The 18,574-nt window shown below is 37.9% G+C and overlaps 2 protein-coding genes across 3 annotated transcripts; one reads left to right on the forward strand and one right to left on the reverse strand.

Moving 5' to 3' along the window:
- The first annotated feature begins 8,216 nt into the window (after nt 1-8,216).
- Nucleotides 8,217-8,870, forward strand: LOC143632918 (transcription initiation factor TFIID subunit 9-like). The gene is made up of 2 exons (XM_077101323.1): nt 8,217-8,497; nt 8,571-8,870. The coding sequence occupies exons 1-2, from the start codon at nt 8,240-8,242 to the stop codon at nt 8,829-8,831; spliced, it is 519 nt and encodes a 172-aa protein (XP_076957438.1). The 5' UTR covers nt 8,217-8,239; the 3' UTR covers nt 8,832-8,870.
- A 4,926-nt stretch (nt 8,871-13,796) lies between these two features.
- On the reverse strand, nt 13,797-18,109 carry LOC143632948 (DEAD-box ATP-dependent RNA helicase 42-like). Of its 2 annotated transcripts, none has more exons than XM_077101355.1 (2): nt 14,891-18,109; nt 13,797-13,922 (listed from the first exon to the last, which is right to left on the reverse strand). In XM_077101355.1, exons 1-2 carry the CDS (start codon nt 18,089-18,091, stop codon nt 13,908-13,910), a joined length of 3,216 nt encoding a protein of 1,071 aa, XP_076957470.1. In that variant the 5' UTR covers nt 18,092-18,109; the 3' UTR covers nt 13,797-13,907. The 2 variants fall into 2 exon arrangements, with proteins under 2 accessions (XP_076957470.1, XP_076957471.1); XM_077101356.1 differs by having other exon boundaries at nt 13,797-13,914; nt 14,859-18,109.
- Between the last annotated feature and the right edge of the window lie 465 nt (nt 18,110-18,574).

Below are 18,574 nucleotides of genomic sequence, written 5' to 3' on the forward strand. Positions count from 1 at the left end.
TGCCCGCGCCACCGGCACCGACAGCCGGACCATCAGGTACGCGCAGGGCTTCCCGCCGATCTTTGCCACCTTCCCATCTGCCTGACCTGTTGGATGGATTTCCTTTAGGTTCAGGTGATGGGTTTGGCGGATATCGGCCTGTCATTGACCCTACAGGTGCGTAGGGTTCCTTTGTTTTTCCCCTTTTTTTATCATCTTTTCCTTACTGTCTGTTTCTTTTGCAGTGTCGGATTCCAATGAAGTGTATGTTCCACGATGGAACATACGCCGAGGAACAACCCTTCGTACCCCTGTGGAGTGCGTGGACTGGGCTCGCCACGCTGCTCCTCATGGTGCGTTGGGGGAAGCCATGGCTAGCTACCAGGAGGGTAGGCTAACCAATGAGCTTCGGGTTCTCCAGGCCCGGATGCAGCCGCGCATCGAGCTGCTTTGTCGTGAAAACGACAAGTTGAAAGCAGCTCGCGCTAAAGACGTATCTGAAGCGCGTGCTCTCCGGGAGGAGAACCAACAGCTGGCGGCAGCTGCCGCCACCAAGGAGAAGGCCTTCAAGGCCCTCGAGGTTGAAGTTCAGGCGCGACTCGAGGCCCGTTCCAAGGCTGCCCAAGCTGTGAATGAACAGCTTCGGCTGGCCAGGGAAACTGCGCGAAATGCAACCGAGAGGGCTGCCCAGGCTGAAGCCGTTGCTGAGCCTCTGCGTTTGGAGAATGAGGAGCTGAAAGGCAAATTAGAGGCTCTCCAACGCGCTCATGATGCCTTGGCAATGGAAGATGCCAAGAAACTCCAGGAAATCCTGGACCAGAGGGGGGTGCTTGACCAAACCGAGCGGAAGCTTAAGGGCGTCGAAGAGGCTGCCGCTAAGGAAGTTTTACTTGCCAACCTTAACAAGAGCGAAGCCGAACGCGCCCATACCGAAGCTCAAGCTGCCCTCCGATGGCTTCTTCGAGAAGCGTTGCCTCAGGTATGTTTAGATTTATCTTCACGCATTTCTTTTGTCAGAAAAGGTTCTAATACTTGTATTTTTTTCTGTAGGTTGTGCGTCGGGTCTTTTCAGAGACCTCCTACGATGATGCCATGACCGCAGCCCTCAACGCTTCTCATGATGATGGGGAAAAGGCCGGCTTCATGCTTGGTCTAGGGTTTGTTGAGAAAGGCGTCCCGCCTTCCAACTTCCCTTTGTTCGATGTGGATACCGAAGCCATTTAAGACCAAGCATTGAACCAATACGCCGCCTTCCCGCATCCAGTGGTGGAAAAGGCGGATGAAGTAGCTGTTGCTGATGATGGGTTAGCTGTCCTCAAAGCTTTCCTCGAACCACCCCGTTCTTCTGACGGAGCGGGTCCTAGTGGAGGCGGCCCTGAAGCTTGACCCCGAAGATCCCTTTCCATTGCTTAAACTTGTATATTCTCTTCTAGGCGGGTAGTAACCCGGCCATTCTTGTAATATATTATTGAAATATAAATCTTTTTTGCGTATAAGATTGTTATTTCCTTCTTTGGATTCCTTGCTTTATAAACTCATGACTTGCATACTTAGTTTAAGTTAGCAATTTTCCAAGTGTTCTTAGAATAAGTTAACCTCTTGAACGTGGTTGATGACGGGTTAAAGTTTCGCTTCCTCTTTCGTGATTGTGCGGGTAGAACCGTCACTTGCACTTGGTAGGATGGCTAAACTTTAACCTTTATCTGACCTGCGTGTAGGTTTTCCTCATTTCTAAGTATTTAGGATAAGTTAACCTTTGAACGTGGTTGATAGTGGGTTAAAGTTTCGCTTCCTCCTTCGTGATTGTGCGGATAGAACCGTCACTTGCACTTGGTAGGATGGCTAAACTTTACCCATACCTGACCTGCGTGTAGGGTTTCCTTTTTTCTAAGTATTTAGGATAAGTTAACCTTTGAACGTGGTTGATAGTGGGTTAAAGTTTCGCTTCCTCCTTCGTGATTGTGCGGATAGAACCGTCACTTGCACTTGGTAGGATGGCTAAACTTTACCCATACCTGACCTGCGTGTAGGGTTTCCTTTTTTCCTTGTATTTTTTTTTTTTTTTTTTTTTTTTTTTTTTTAGGATAACCTTTGAACGTGGTAAATGATAGTTTAAAGTTTTGCTTCCTTATTTGTGATTGTGCGGATAAGACCGTCACTTGCACTTACAAGGATGGCTAAACTTTACTTACATCCTACCTGCGTGTAGGTTTCCCTTATTTTTAACGTTGTGTTTATGCGGGTTTTGCCGCCTTCCACACGTAACGACTTACTTCTCCCCCTTTATGGTAAACACCGGCACCAGTGGGGAGTTCATAAGAATAAAGGTAAACACATTATGAAAGGAGAATCATTTCCATTAGAAGTGGCTCTTGGCCTTTTCTTTACAAGTATTGGAATTGATCTACATATAACATTTGCGTAATTGAGCTCCATTCCATGTTCTTGGGATGGGAGTGCCATCGAGCCTTTCGAGCCGGTATGCGCCCTTTCCCAGAACTTGTTTGATAACATATGGCCCTTCCCACACTGGGGCCAACTTTCCTGGGCGTTCTTGGTTCGAAGCCTCGTTGTTACGCAGTATGTAGTCTCCTTCCTTGAAGTTGCAGAGTTTTATCCGCGTGTTGTAGTACTTTTGCATTTGTCGTTTGTAATTCTCTTCACGCACTGCGGCTAAATCTCTGCGTTCCTCGGTTAGCATAAGATCCAACCGTCTTTCCGCATCATTGTCTTCTGGCTGACTCAAGACCCTTGGTGAGGGTAGACCAATTTCGACCGGGACCATGGCTTCCGTGCCATAAGTGAGGCTGAACGGGGTTTCCCCCGTACTGGCCTTCTTCAGCGTTCTGTTTGCCCAAAGGACGTGCGGAAGCTCGTCCACCCAGCCGGACATTGTTTGTTAGTACTCCCACAAGAGCCCCATGCTTTAAAGCTCTTCCTTCATACATTTTAAAATAATTAAAAAGAAATTAAAGGCAAGAAGAAGCCAATGCAAGAAGCCCTTGAGGGAGAGTTAACAACCATTGCCTTTCAAGCATTGCATGCTACTCAAATGTGTTGTTTTTCATAGCAAAAGACATAACTCCTATTTATAATAACAAAAAACAAGACACGACATGTTGGTGGGACCTTAAACCACACAAGTCAGTACCAAAGATCCTTACATAGCTACAAAACTGGCTCCTAATGAGAGAGTCAACCCCAATTGGATGAAGAACAAAAGCATCTAATCTATCAAAGGGCATATAAAACCATATCATTTTGAGTTTTTGGCACATTCTCCTAATCTCCACATCTCAACGGGGGCATCTTACAAATGGAACCTGATCTTAAATCTAAATACGGATGACACGTTTTATATTTTTGTTTTTCTTTCGGTATCTGCATATAATGTACAACAAAAGGGGCGAACCTATTCACAATGTTATTTATTCCCAAAAATCCCAATCCCCCCCTAACATTTTTATCAGGCCCCTCGATCGTTCCTCATAAAAAGAAATCTTGGGTATACCATAGACGGGTCAAGTTATTCTACAAAGGAAGACAAAAATGAGAATGATAAAAATGATTTATAGCAACAAATTTTTTTTTTAAAAATTAAATAAAATCATAACTCAAAATTTAATAAAAAAACAAAAAAAAGTAAAAACACAAAAGTGTTTCCCTTGTCATTCTCTTTCAAAAAAAAAACCCTAAAAAAATTCTAAAAAATTAATAAAAAAAATCATAAATCAAAATGTAAATGAAAAACAAAAAAAAACAAAAATGTTTCCCTTATCATTCTCGTTCACAAAAAAAAAATCGCCAAAAAGACACAATGCAGAGACAAAAGACACAATGACAAAAATGAACAAAATACACAATTATAACTAAAAAGACACAATAAATCGTAAAATATAACACAATACCGAACTAAATATAACACAATATTTAGTAATATAAAGCAATATCAAGAAAAAAAGATACAATGTTAAGGAAAAAAGACACAATAAATGACGAAAATAAACACAAAACACAATGATCTTTTTCCTAACATTGTTTTTTTTAAGAACGAGGAAGACGGTGGAAACGTTTTTGTGTTTTCACTTTTTTTTTTGTTTTTTTATTAAATTTTGAGTTTTTAATTTTTAAAAATTTTTTTGTGTAACTATAAATTCTTCTCATTTTTGTCTCCCTTTGTAGAATAAATTGACCATAATAATAATAATAATAATAATAATAATAATAGTTATAATTGGCAGCCAAGTTTAGGTAAGAAGAACCAAGTATTTTTAATAACTTTTTATAACATTACACATGTATGAAACAATTTTAAACTGCATAATAATATCAATGATGGAAAATGTTATGGTGCAAAAATCAAACACCAACAAAATGATCTTAACAAAGCAAAACATTAAATCAAAAAACCAAATGGACCCAAACCCGAAAAAACTTAACCGAATAACCAAATTCTTCGGTTCGGTTTGATACCCAAAGCGAATTAGGTGTTCGGTTTTCCCTTCCAGTAATGTGATTTTACCCATATATTGTTGATTTGTGTTAATATTTTTGTGATATCATTTACCTATTTAGCAAACCAATTAGGTAGTGTTTGGTATGCAGAAATGGAGGACGTAATGAAATAACTTATTACGAGAGAATGGAGAAAAGTGTTTTTGGTTAATCAAAGGAATTAAATGACCCATTGCTATTTATTTTTGGGTTTAATTTATTCTAGTAAATATCATCCATCCCAATTTGAAAAAAAGAAAAGAAAAAATGCTCGTTATTTTAATTCGGATGTGTTCAACAGAGTGCCAATTTAATGTTGAATGTTCTAAAGTAAAATGCCAATTTCGAATGTTTTGATCATTTAATGCCATTTTGTTACTGTAATTGTTTAGTTAGTAGAGAAAGTGAAGATGTGTACAGATCTCTTGTGTTTTTTATACATTTAAAACTTTTTTTTTAATCAGCTAGTTTTTATTATTTAATTAATTTGTTGGATGTCATCTTTTATTGTAATCATTTGATGTCAAATGTTGTAAAGTAGCAAATTTACAATACTTCTAAATGACTTATATAAATATACATCTTGTATGTGGAGACAAGATATCTATTAAGTGAGTTAGCTTTACATTAATGAATGTTTTAGAATGATAGAATGCCAATTTCGAATATTCTGATCATTTCACACCCTTTTTTATACATCATCAAGTGAAAGCCAACTATAAATCATTGATGATCATGCTACTGAGATTGTCATTAGTATTTGATAGCGGAGGACTATTGAGACAAAAATAGTTGAAAGTTGGGACCGCCGGTAGTGATTTTTAAAGTTGGGATTATTATCGGCCAATACACAAAAGTTGGGATTATTTATTTCCAATTTTCCATAAAAATTTGAGGTACATCAAAAAAAATTCAGTTCATTTGGTTAGAAACCGAAAACCAAACTGAACTCTTAATTCGATTATTTTGTATTCACAGACTTGACTATCCACGCAATTTTGCCCTTCAAATAGTAAATGAACACACATATTATATTGAGTCAAACCGATTTTGACCAGCTGTTGACCAAACCGATTCGATGTAGGTTAAAACCAAACCATTAATTTTGTTTCAGATCAGTTATTTTGGTTCGGGTTTTTTCGCTTTCGTGAATAACCAACATTAGAAGTTATACAATTACAGCCCATCTTTACTCAGAGCCCATGCCATATATTATCTATAAATTTATAAGCCCCTACAATTTCAACTTTAACTTTTTTAGTCCCCATGATTTTTTAGTCCCAATTTTGCAGCTCAAATTAACCCTAAAATCCAGATCCATGAGAAGCTAATTGAGATCCAGAAGGCGGTAAGATATCTAATCGAGTCTTCACCGATCCAGTAGCTTTAATTTTATTATTTTAATTGATTCATGTTTATATGCCTACCAAGTGTTCGATAAAATGCCCCTTTGTTCTGATGCTACAAATTAACAGTCTTTTTTATCAAACTTATAATTAATTGTTTTTTTCCTGGTTGTTTGATAAATTGTTTTTATCAGAATCTTAATTTCAAGCTGGTTCAAATTAAGATTGTAAAGGTTGTTTTGAAAGTAGGGGTGCAAACGAGCTGAGCCCGAGCTCGACTTGTTTAACTTACACAGAGCTCGAGCTCGGCTTGTATCGAGCTCTATTATCAAAGCTCGAGCTCGGCTCGTGAGTAGATTCTCAAGCTCGAGCGCGGCTCCTTTACTATTTATCAATTATTTTTTATAAAATTATAACTGTTTTTATATATTTTTCCTATTATAATTTTATGTATAAAAATATATATATTATTTAGTTATTTTTATTTATTTTTTCATAACATTATATATATTAATTAATAATTATTAAACATATATTTTAAAAAATTATATAAATGGCAGGCTCGTTTAGGTTCGTGAGCCGGCTCGAGCTCGATAAGTGAAGCTCGGGCTCGGGCTCGATTATTAAATGAGCTTACTTTTAGGCTCGAGCTCGAGCTTTTTAACGAGCCGATCTCGAGTAGCTTGCGAGCAGCTCGGTTCGTTTGCGCCCATAGTTTTGTTGATACTATTTCTCATCCACATTTACCAAACTAGTGCTCTAAACCTGCAATTTTATCCAATCCAACTAGGGGTGTAAACGAGCTGTGCCGAGCTAGAGCTCATTTAGGCCTGGATTGTTTTTAAATTAAGAGGGCTTGAGCTTGGCTTGTTTATAGTTGTATTTATAAAGCTCGAGCTCGGCTCGTTTAGAGTTGTATTTCTGAAGCTCGAGCTTGGCTCGTTTGTAGTTTGCTAAGCTCGAGCTCAACTCTGGCGCGGCCTATTTATTATTTAATTATATTACTTATATATAATTATTTACATATATATTTACGGTTATAATTATATGTGTATAAATATATTTTATATTTTATATACATACATACATACATACATACATACATACATACATATATTTGTAACCCTAAGTAACAAATTCCATTCTTAAACAATATATATCTATTTTGGAATATATTTAATGTATTTGTATTTTTTTTTATATATTTTTTTGCTGTACCTGTAACGTCCCCGTATCCTATCAACTTATTGCATGTATATAAAACTGAATATATTTAAAGTTTGTTGGAAGCGAATCAACTCTACGCATTTGCTACAACAAGGATGTTCAACATGTTCACGCTTCTGTAATCTCTTTAAAATTGAATAATTATAATCCAGTTAGAAAACAAAGTAAACATCACAATTTCAGTGCATTGATGATGAAGCATCTGGTGTTCGTCGTCTTCTTTTTCATTCTTTCGTCAACAATAGCTGAAAAGTTATACTTAGATCCTGCCCGTTCTAAAGGACCGAAACCCGAGCATGTGCAGTGTAATAAAGATACTTACACAAGCGGGAGCATCTTTGCTGACAACTTGAATGATGCATTCCATTGGTCATGTAATGTATCATTCAGGTTGTCAGCAAAGATGCTCCCGCTTGTGTAAGTATCTTTATAACACTGCACATGCTCGGGTTTCGGTCCTTTAGAACGGGCAGGATCTAAGTATAACTTTTCAGCTATTGTTGGCGAAAGAATGATAAAGAAGACTGTGAACATAAGATGCTTTATCATTGATACACTGAAAGTGTGATGCTTACTTTGTTTTCTAACTGGATTATAATTATTCAATTTTAAAGAGATTACAGAAGCGCGAACATGTCGAACATCCTTGTTGTAGCAAAATGCATAGAGTTGATTCACTTCCAACAAACTTTAAATATATACAGGCAATAAGTTTACTGGATACGGGGACGTTACAGCTACGGGAAACGGCAAAAATCCAAGATACAGGTACGGCAAAAAAATATATAAAAAAAAAATACGAATATATTAAGCATATTCCAAAATAGATATATATTGTTTAAGAATGTAATACGTTACAAATGAAATACACAAACCTAGAGAGAATACTATCATATTTTTGCAAATAATAATAGTTATTTTATAATATATTAAATAAATGTTATATAAATAAAAAGCTCGTTTAGGCTCACGACTGCTCATGCTCGATACGTGAAGCCCATGCTCGAGCTCGTTTATTTAATGAGCCTTACTAAAAGTCTAAAAGTTCGAGCTCGCTTAAGCTCGGCTCGGTTCAAGTCTTTTAACAAGTTAATCTCAAGTAGCTCACGGGCAGCTCGACTCATTTACACCTTATCCACCTCATGTCTTGAAATGAGTGTAAAATCAGTAATTGCAGATAGTAATAGCGAGTAATGGCTGATGGAGAAGAAGACTTGCCAAGGGATGCCAAGATAGTTAAAACATTGCTGAAATCAATGGGTGTTGATAACTATGAACCGCGCGTTGTTCACCAGTTACTAGAACTTTGGTACCGTTATGTGGTGGATGTGCTCACAGATGCACAGGTTTATTCAGAACATGCTGCCAAATCCACCATTGATTCCGATGATCTCAAACTTGCTATTCAATCGAAAGTTAACTTTAGCTTCTCACAACCCCCTCCCCGAGAGGTACCCTATTCAATATCCGTTCGTTTTCAGTATTTAGCTATTTATTCGTGTATGTTGTTATGTTATATTAAAGGTTCTTTTAGAGTTGGCACGGGAAAGGAACAAGATTCCATTGCCAAAGTCATTAAGTGGGCCCGGAATGGCGTTGCCTCCAGAGTCCGACATGTTAATCAGTCCAAATTACCAGCTTTTGATATCAAAGAAACGAGCTAGTGAAGCTGTTGAAGAAACGGAGGAAGATGAAGAAGCTAGTGATTCTAAGGCAAACACGTCTCAAGAACAGAGGACCCCTCAACGGGTTTCGTTTCCACTTGGGCCAAAACGAGCGAGGTGAACCGTGTTTTGATGAGTGGATTCGGATTGTGTTTATGTGTCTCTCCCTTTTTGCTCACGTGTTTTGTTTCTATTTATTAGTTTGCTGCAAGTGAAGGTGTAGTTTGAAGCATTTCAATGTCATATATGGTTTGCATTATTGTCTTTAGTCAATTAGTTTTTATTAAAACATTCATGGGCACACACCATCAAGGCTACAAAATAAAATAAAATTATTTTTGCAAATCGATGCACAATAAACAATCAAAAGTACCCTATAAAATCCCACTCGTAGCATGTCTATTGATAGGTCTGGGGAAGATGAGATGAGGGCAAAGCTTTTTAATCTTTGGGCGTATGCTAAGTTAGTTTAAATGTTAACGATCATTATTTTTGGGTTATTTGAAGTATTGAACAAGGATTTATCATATTGTGAGCACTAACTAATTGGGGATTACATAGTGTGTAGTGAATGGAGCCCCTACGGGGTTTTTTGAGTCATGTGGCGTCACGTCACCAAAGAGGTTTTTTGATAAAAGAAAGGTGTTGTGGATTGAGCCCCTATCAATCATTATCTTATTATTATTATTATTTAAAAATAATACAACAAAAAATACACAATTTAAAAATATTTTAAAACAATAATGCCATTTAGACTAAACTCATAGCCAAAAGATTTGTGTTGTAAAAGAGATTCACGTCCCTAAGTTATAAAACTAAACAAATAAACCTAGTAAAAATTTCACTCAAAATAAATAATAAAAACTGATATACCTTTAATCTTGGATTAACTATTGTAGAGGTTGTTCCTAGTTTCGTCTGGACCCAACCGTTTCTGGGCTAACACTTATAGTGGCCCATAGATACCCTAGTCTTATGTTTCCTATATAAAGGGTGCTTCACCTCAATGGTATAGCATCTTTTTCTCTTCTCTCTTAATGTATTACATACAACTGACTTGAGTGTCGAATGGTGGTCGAGAGACCTTGGTCTCTATCCCATTCTAACGAGGGCTTCATGGTTTTGTACATATAAAACGAGATAAAGAAGACGAGGTGTGGTCAATCCTTCTTTCTTTAACCAAGAGCATTTATACTGTCACAGTATGCTTCTTCATATATAATAGGTTAATACCTACATGGCTTATGACTAGAGATCTCCCCTTGGTTAAAACAAAGCACAAGAAAAGGTGTTAGGAAAAATTATCAAAACTAGCGTTTAGGACAGATTACAACAAACTACTTTTTATAAGCATTTGGTTAAAACAAAGCACAAGGCGTTAGGAAAAAACGATCAAAATCACATATTTCAACAATCTACTTTTTATAAACATTAGGTTAAAACAAAGCACAATAAATGGCGTTAGTAAAAATGATCAAAATCAGCGTTTAGGACAAATCATAACAAACTTACTTTTTATAAACACTAAAATAGATGGAAGGAGTTACAGGAACAGTTGTTCGATTGAAAATTCACTTTTTTCGTTGAGAAATCCTCCCCCCCCCCCTCAATAAACCAACGACGAATTCAAAACTTGTGGGGCCCTATCTTTCCGAGACCCCCGAAGAAAACCCACTGTCACTAAACATGAGTTGTCACTTAACGCAACATGTATGGAGACTCTTTCAAAGTGGAGTTACTTCTAATAAAGTTGATGATGAAGATATGATGAAATGGAGTTAACCTGCAAGATTAATAAAGTTGAAGATATGGTGAAAATGGAATTAACCAGCATTGTGGCTGCAAAGGAAGATATAGTTTCAAAATTGTGGCTGCTAAGGAAGATATAGTTTCAAAATTGTGGCTGCTAAGGAAGATATAGTTTCAAAATTGTCAACAAGAAAGAAACTGAACAATATGTTATATTTTCTTCAATGCATGATGTTGCTTGTTCTAATGCACACAAAAGTTTTTATTATGGCAATTTTCATAGTGGTTATAGAGCAGGTAGTGGAGCTAATAAACTAGACGAGGGTTTTGATTGTCAATATAAAGATGGAGAGCTAAGGGACCCGTAAATGCTTGGAAAGGATATATGTTGACTAAGGGTCAAAATGACTATGATATGAACAAGACTGAAGATGCCAATGAAATTAATTCTCAAAGTTTACAAGAAAATCCTCCAACAATTAAAGAATCCACCAAACTTGGACCCGAGAAAGAAGCATATTTTAACACCTGGTGCGGTTTCAATTGAGAAACTTCATGTGGTTGTGGTTGATGAAGCATTATCTGTTTCATAACCGAATGAGATGATAATCGACCAAGAGAAGACCGGAAGAAAGATAAACTTCATTGCCGAAAGTTCTCTTACTAGGAAAAACAAAAAGATAGATTTGATACCAATGATGTCAAAATGAAAGCCGAAAGGTCAAAATTCTATTGAAAAGAATCTTTTAACGCGTATCGGTGGCCCATCAACGGGTGATGTGTTTCACCTGAGCTATAAGAGCTGCCAACAATTATTTATGGTTTTGTATGTTCAGAATGACAACTTATTACTTAAATCAATCAGTTGTTACGTTGTAATGTATGACAGATATAAATTATCATCAGTCGGTTGTTTTAAAAGATTAATTATCATTAACCGAATTAACATTTCATCAACTACATGTGTAATACACGTTTCTCAAGCTAGTTTTTATAATAATTTTTTTTCTTGTATTTAAATTAATATAACTTTTAGAGGTAGTCCCCACATCAACCCTAACTCTTTGGCAAGGCCCTCCGCAAGGGCATCACGCATCAAGGATACCCACATAGACGGTGTATTAACGATGTTCTTAGAAATGACTTAATTCTCACACCTAAACATTAAGCATTTTAGGCCTCTTAATCACCGATATTTAAGTAAAACTCGCCTTCGACAAATTTTATTCCATACAGAAGTGGCTAGCAGACGCTTGATGCCTATGCTAATTAATTTATACGAACTAGCGAGGGAAAACTTTCAATGAAGCTTTCCATGGGCAAAATATGTCCGAAATAAAAAGTTTTGGGTTTCTTTAGTTAATCGTTATCCGGCTTCCTGTAACGGAAAGTTTGTTTTCTTCATGACTGAAAGATGGTTTCCATAAACCTTTAAATGAAGAAACCTTGAGATAGGGAGACTACAAGGAGATATTGACTTACAAGGGGAGTTAACAACCATTGACTTACAAGTATCAACTTATATATTTAGTTTAGCAAAGATGAACCATTGGGCCAAAGAATCTTCAACAAATAATTTGTTTTCTATCTTTTCTATAACAATTGCACTACTAAGTACCAAGCGAAGCGAAAAAGCTAGATGGGCCGAGGCCTAACCTGGCCAGAGTTAAGAACCGTCACTGGATAGAACTCTTATTTTTTAGGCAAATTGGAAATAAATAATCCCAACTTTTGTGTATTGGCTGATAATATCGTAACTTTAAAAATCACTATCATCATCCCAACTAACTACTTTTGTCTCAACGAATCTCTGTTAGAAAACATTTAACGTCGTCATGTTTATTTCCGAGTTTCAAACCGATGTTTTAGGGCTTTTGATCGAAAGAACGATACGAGTCGATCGATGTAAAACTTATCTCGAAACGGTGATCCAATTGACGAAGCAATGTATCAATTCGGGTGTTTGAATTTCCAATTAACAAAAATCAAGCCATTTGAATCACTGTTTCGAGATATTTTTACATCAATCGAATCGTACGTTGTTCTGAACAAAAGCCCCTAAAATATCAATTTAAAACATGGAAAAAAACTTAATGGTGTTAAATGTTTTTTAACGAAGGTCCATTAAGATAAAAAATAGTTGAAAATTGGAACCGCTGATAGTGATTTTTAAAGTTGAGATTATTATCGGTCAATACACAAAAGTTGGGATTATTTATTTTCAATTTTCCTATTTTTTTTTTAACAAAACACATGTTGGTGGACCTTAAATCACACAAATTGGTACCAAGATCCCTGCAATAGCTAGAAAACTGGCTCCAGAAGATAGAGTCAACCCCACTTGGATGAAGAACAAAAGCATCTAAAATCGTATCATTTCGACACTTTCATAATCTCCACATCAGCTTGCAAATGGAATCTGATCTTAAATCTAAAACGGATGGCCAGCGTTCTACGCTTCTTTTGGTGTCTGCGTATAATGTACAATAAAGATTGTCGCCTACACGCATCATCCAAGCGCCACAATTCACAACCTCAAAAACCATCTTGCATACCATGGTTTAATTTCATCACACCAGATTTACAATAAGAAGGCGCGTTACGCCAAATAGGTCGGTAAAACATAAGCGTTGACACGATAAGTCGACGCGAATTCATTCGGTTTCAGTTACGTGGGTTATTGTATCAGAACTAAGGCAAAAATAAAACAACAAAATTTTAAAAATTGGAGTGAACAAATGGTGTGACGTTGGTCGGTAAAACTCGATCATTTGTAAAATCCAACCGTTATAGATCCCGAGCGTTGAGGCGGTTGAGTCTTCACGAATTCAATTGATTTTCGTCATGTTCGTTACGGAACCGAAACTAAAAAAACAAAAAACAGCATTCGGTCAATTTTCGTTACAGTATTGGAACTAAAACAAAACGCGAGTCTACGCAAATTCGGTCGGTTTCCGTCACGTTAGGCACGGTACCGAAACTAAAGCAAAACAATAAAAAAAGCGAAAACAAAATTCACATTCGGTAGGTTTTCATTACGTTCGAAACTAACACAAAACAAAAACAGAAGAAAGAAAACCAAAAAAAAAATCTAATAGGGTGCCACAAAGTGACCCAGTCAGGCTTTGCAGCACCAAACTTGTTAATTATATTATATAATAATTGTCGCCAATATTAAAATTATGCAACTAGGAACATTAATTAAGCATGCAAAACAATCTCTCAATGTAGCAGCACTTGGGTTCTTTTTATAGAGTATTAAACATTAAAAAAAACAGTTGGAACAAACAGATTCTCAGTAGTTTGATTCTCAAAATAGTAAATAATAACAATAAAAACAAACTGAAGGCGCTAGAGCATAGCAGTCTCATCACAAGTTGTAATCCCGATAATGTATATAGCTTTTGATATTAGGCAACAAGCTTCATCATCCATAAGACGAGATGATCTATAACCTGAAACGCTAGAATCGTCAGAATTAATGAAGTAAAAGTAATAAAATTTCAGCCTAGTTTAAAACTGGATTATAATGCAAAAAATCATACATTAAACATGCAGGTCACTCGACTGACGTAAGATACAATTGAAAAATAACATGATAAATATGTCCAAAAAAATCCCGTTAAAACACCAACTATCATGAGTTTACTAAAGTCATTAAATTCGATGAAACAAATCAGGAATCTCGTGAAACAAAAGCAATATGCAATTTCACATGAAAATAATAGCAAAGCGTAATTTATTCTACCAAACTAGCCAAAGAAAATATTATGAAGACTTTCATGAGGCTGCAACGATATTTTATAGATATATTAATAAACCAGAACCGCATATCAAGGTTCGTGATCCTAGTTGCCACACTATTGAAAGAATGCTATTGGTCAGATGGACGACGGTAATAGGTAATATATAAAACATAGTAGAACTAGAGGACAAGGCTTTAAGCAAAACTCTAGTATATAGCGGATGTTAGTACGAATAGGTCATAACTTCTGAACACTGTCAAAGACGCAACAAAAGCCCGTTAGGCCGTTCCCCAACCAACCTACAATCAGAAATGAATGCTCAAATCAGAACAATCATCATAAAAAAACGATACGCAACTCAAGACTATAGCTTCAATATACATCACGTTTTACGTTTTCTTAAACGATCGCCATCTGCTGGCAGCCACAAAAAGCAAATGCATACACACATGTGCAAGCCGGGATCCTCCTACAAAGAACACATTAAAAATATATAAATATACATTAGACACGTGCAAACGACATCTAACCACATAACGAAACACACACTCAACAATATTGTCTTAGCAATATGCATCATGTAATAAAGTATAAAACTTGCATAAGAGAACTTCAGTTAAGAAGCAGAATATGTAAACAATACTGTAACACACCTTTATGCGCGACTCGAGTCTGATTCTCATACAACAGAGTAGCGGCCCGGTTGTGCGCTTGGAAGAGATAACGCCTGCGTTGTGATGTCTTCCAGAACACGTTTCAGTTCTGCTTTGGCCCGTTTAACAGATTGTTCAGTAGCTCCTTCAATGAACAGATAAAGTTTTCTCTCACCGGGTCCCGGGATTCTTCCAGGTTGAATATACTGGCCTCTAGTGGTAATAGCAGCCCCGGTCCACTCAGCAATCGGGCCCAGTGTTTCTTTATGTGTCACCTTCCACCTGGCGTTTTGAGGGAAATCATTAATCTCCAACTCAGCTTCGTAATGTTCAGGCAAAGAATCCGCTTGAATCCTAGCCAAATTGTGCTGCAAGTTCATCGCAGCCGCCAATGCTGCAGCCCTAGCAGCACCATCATTGCCACCAGCAACACCCGCCATGGTACCAAGAATACCCGGCAGAGTAGGTACGCCACTAGTAGCAGGCTGTTGGCTGGCGGCAGCAAGAGCGGCAGCTTGAGCAATAACAGCCTGCTGCGCAATATCACCGCCTGCTTTTCGCACACCGTCATCCTCGTCTTCTGAATCAGACTTATCTTCTTCAAACCCGTATTCTTTTGCCTGCGCTTTCTTTGCCGCTTTCCTAACTTCATCTTCTTCTTCATTAAACTTAAAACCGCTTCCACCATAACCAGTACCATGAGCCTGCACAAGCCCCTGGTTAACCTTAGCCATAAATGCATCAGCAAGAGCTTTCAAATCATCAGGAACCGCTTGATTCGACAACTCCAAAGCCTTCACAAGATCCGGTGCATATCGCTCATCGTCACTCGATAAAAAAGTGACAGCGCACCCTTTTCTCCCCGCTCGCCCCGTACGGCCCACCCGATGAACATAATCTTCATAATGATTCGGTACGTCATAATTTATCACAAGTTCAAGCTCTTTAACATCCAAACCCCTTGCAGCAATACTTGTTGCAATCAATAAGTTGCATACGTCACTCTTGAAATCAGAAATGGTAGACTCTCTATCGGTCTGATCTTTAGCCCCGTGAAGCGATAAACACGGGTATCCGTGTTTAATCAAATCTTTAAATAAAGCATCACATTTGTCCTGTGATTGTACAAATATCAAAACCTTACCTTTTTCATACCATTCTCCAAGTAACTCTAGAAGTCTAAAAAACCTTTCGTTTTCGGGCCTCACTTCCACTAACTGCGTTATGTCTTTATTCACGACACTTCTTCCACCTACCTGTATCTCGACGGGTTTGTTAAGAACTTTACGAGCCAACACCTCCACCTGCCGAGGAAATGTAGCGGAAAAAAGTACAGTCTGGCGATTAGGTTGAGTGTTCTGCACGATTCTAGTAATTTGCGGCTCGAAGCCCATATCAAACATACGATCAGCTTCGTCCATAACCAAATAAGAAACCCGTCTCAGATTCGTGATTTTCCCGGCACTGGTGCATAAAATATCAATCATCCTACCTGGCGTGCAAACAACAATCTCAGCCCCTCGTTTCAACTCGCTGATTTGTTGGGCAACACCAGAACCACCGTACACCGGCACGCAGCGAAGCCCCATTACCTTGGTGAATTTTCTTATATCACTGTGAATCTGCTGAACAAGCTCTCGTGTAGGCGCCATTATAAGCCCAATGGGCCCGTCTCCCGGGCTAAGTTCCGGTTGATCCTTGATATGCCTCAACATTGGTAGAACAAAAGCTAGGGTTTTACCAGAACCCGTCTTTGCAACGCCTATACAATCTCTACCACTCATTATGACCGGCAAAGCTTGTGCTTGAATAGGCATTGGTTTATCATAGTTCAGCTTTCTAATTGTTTCTAAAACTTTAGTCGTGAGGCCCGTTTGGTACCAGGTTTTAATCGGCTTTGGTACGTCTTTTCCGTGTACTTTCAGTTCCAATTCTTTTCTATACGCAGCAACCTCTTCTTGAGTCATCTTCTTTATCTCTTTCACTTCAATATAAAAATTCTTTCGGAATTCAATGTAAGTGATCTTCGAGTGATCAACAAGTGAGAGTTTTTCGACCTTGGTTTTTTTCACTCGTTTCATAAACTCGTCATCGTCCTCGTCTACTACAGTATCTTCATCGTTTTCGACATCCGGATACTCTTCATCAGATTCTTCACCAGGAATAATCCTATCCGTTGATCTGCCACCGTTCTTTTTCTTTTTGTCCTTATTCGTGTCATCTTTCTTTAACTCGGTACTCGTTTGATCTACAACAGAAACCTCGGTATTAATCAACTTGTTAACTTCAGGTATCACCATGCTATCCATGAAAGCATCTAATGGATCTATTTCGTCTTCTTCCATATCACCATCATTCTGCGAAGCAACAACGGTATTATCACCGTTATCTAATCCATTAGCCACGTCATCCCCGTTTCGCTTTCCGTCCTTCACGTTATCCATCTCAACATCTGCATTCTCCACAGGAACAGCTTCTTCATCGTCAGACTCGCCTTCTAACGTCCACGTCTTACCCGCAGCCTCGTCCGTTACTCCAAGTTGTTCCCTTTCGGACTCCTCTTTCTTCCTTCTTTTCTCCTGCCACTCCTGCACTCTCCGCCTCCGTTTCTCCATCTCGTCATCCAACTTCCTCTGCTCTTCTTCCATGTCTTCTTCCCGACTCCTCGACACTTTCTTATCCGAAGAATCTTCATGAGCCTTCTTCACCTCCCCGTTATCCACACTATCCTCCCTCCGTCTACTCGAACCTTTACTACTCTCCTTATACTCATCTTCCCGCCTTCGCCTCTTTCGGTCTCTATCTTTCCCATCGTCAACATTATGATCCCGCTCCGCTTCTCGTCTTTTCTCCCTCATCTTCTCCCTATCCCTCTCCTCCCGCTCTCGCCTCTCCCTCCTCTCCCTCTCCTTCTCTCGATTCTCCTTCTCTTTCACTCGTTCCCGTTCACGTTCCTTCTCTCTGTTCTCTTTATCTTTCAGCCTTTCCCTTTCCCGCTCTCGTTCCCGCTCCTTCCTTTCCTTATCCTTATCCCGATGCCTCTCTTTATGCTTCTCGCGTTCCTTATACTTCTCATCGACACTCCTTTCTCTCTCTCTTTCCCTGTCCCGATCTCTCTCCCGCTCTCTACGCCTCTCACCGTTCCGCTCCTTCTCTCTGTGCCCTCTCTTCAAATCGTCATCTTTTTTCGCATATTCATCCTTCTTGCTAGATTTATGCTTCAAATCTTCCATATCTCAAATCTCACTACACTAAACTTAACAAAAACAAGTTAATAACCATTCACCATAAAAAAAATAAAAAAATAAAAAAAAAACCCCAAATTAATTACCAGATAAACTTGCTTCCAGATGAAAACCCAGATCACAGTAACCCTAATTCCTTCAAAAATACAAAAAAAAATTAATAATAATAAAAATAATAAATCAATATCACATGAAAACGTATACAATAAACTAAATAAATAAATATAAAATCAGATGAATTACCAGATAAACTTGCTTCTGAATGAAAACCCAGATCCCAGTAACCCTAATTCCTTCAAAAATACAAAAATAATAATAATAATAATAAATCAATATCAAATAAAAACGTATACAAAAAATTAAATAAATATGAAAGCAGATGAATTACCAGATGGGTTTGCTTTAGAGTCAAAACCCAGATCCCAGTAACCCTAATTCCTTCAAATAATAACCTAATTCGAATCTCGATAT

The sequence above is a fragment of the Bidens hawaiensis genome, unplaced genomic scaffold (assembly GCF_021521415.1).
Source record: "Bidens hawaiensis isolate Kalapana, Puna unplaced genomic scaffold, B.hawaiensis_p1.1 tig00006555_1, whole genome shotgun sequence".
In the NCBI taxonomy this organism is placed as follows: domain Eukaryota; kingdom Viridiplantae; phylum Streptophyta; class Magnoliopsida; order Asterales; family Asteraceae; genus Bidens; species Bidens hawaiensis.

Coding starts and splice junctions, on each gene's coding strand:
- LOC143632918 (XM_077101323.1), top strand. CDS start 8,240: ATGGCTGATGGAGAAGAAGACTTGCCAAGGGATGCCAAGATAGTTAAA. Junction 8,498..8,570: donor CACAACCCCCTCCCCGAGAG/GTACCCTATTCA, acceptor GTTATATTAAAG/GTTCTTTTAGAGTTGGCACG.
- LOC143632948 (XM_077101355.1), bottom strand. CDS start 18,091: ATGGAAGATTTGAAGCATAAATCTAGCAAGAAGGATGAATATGCGAAA.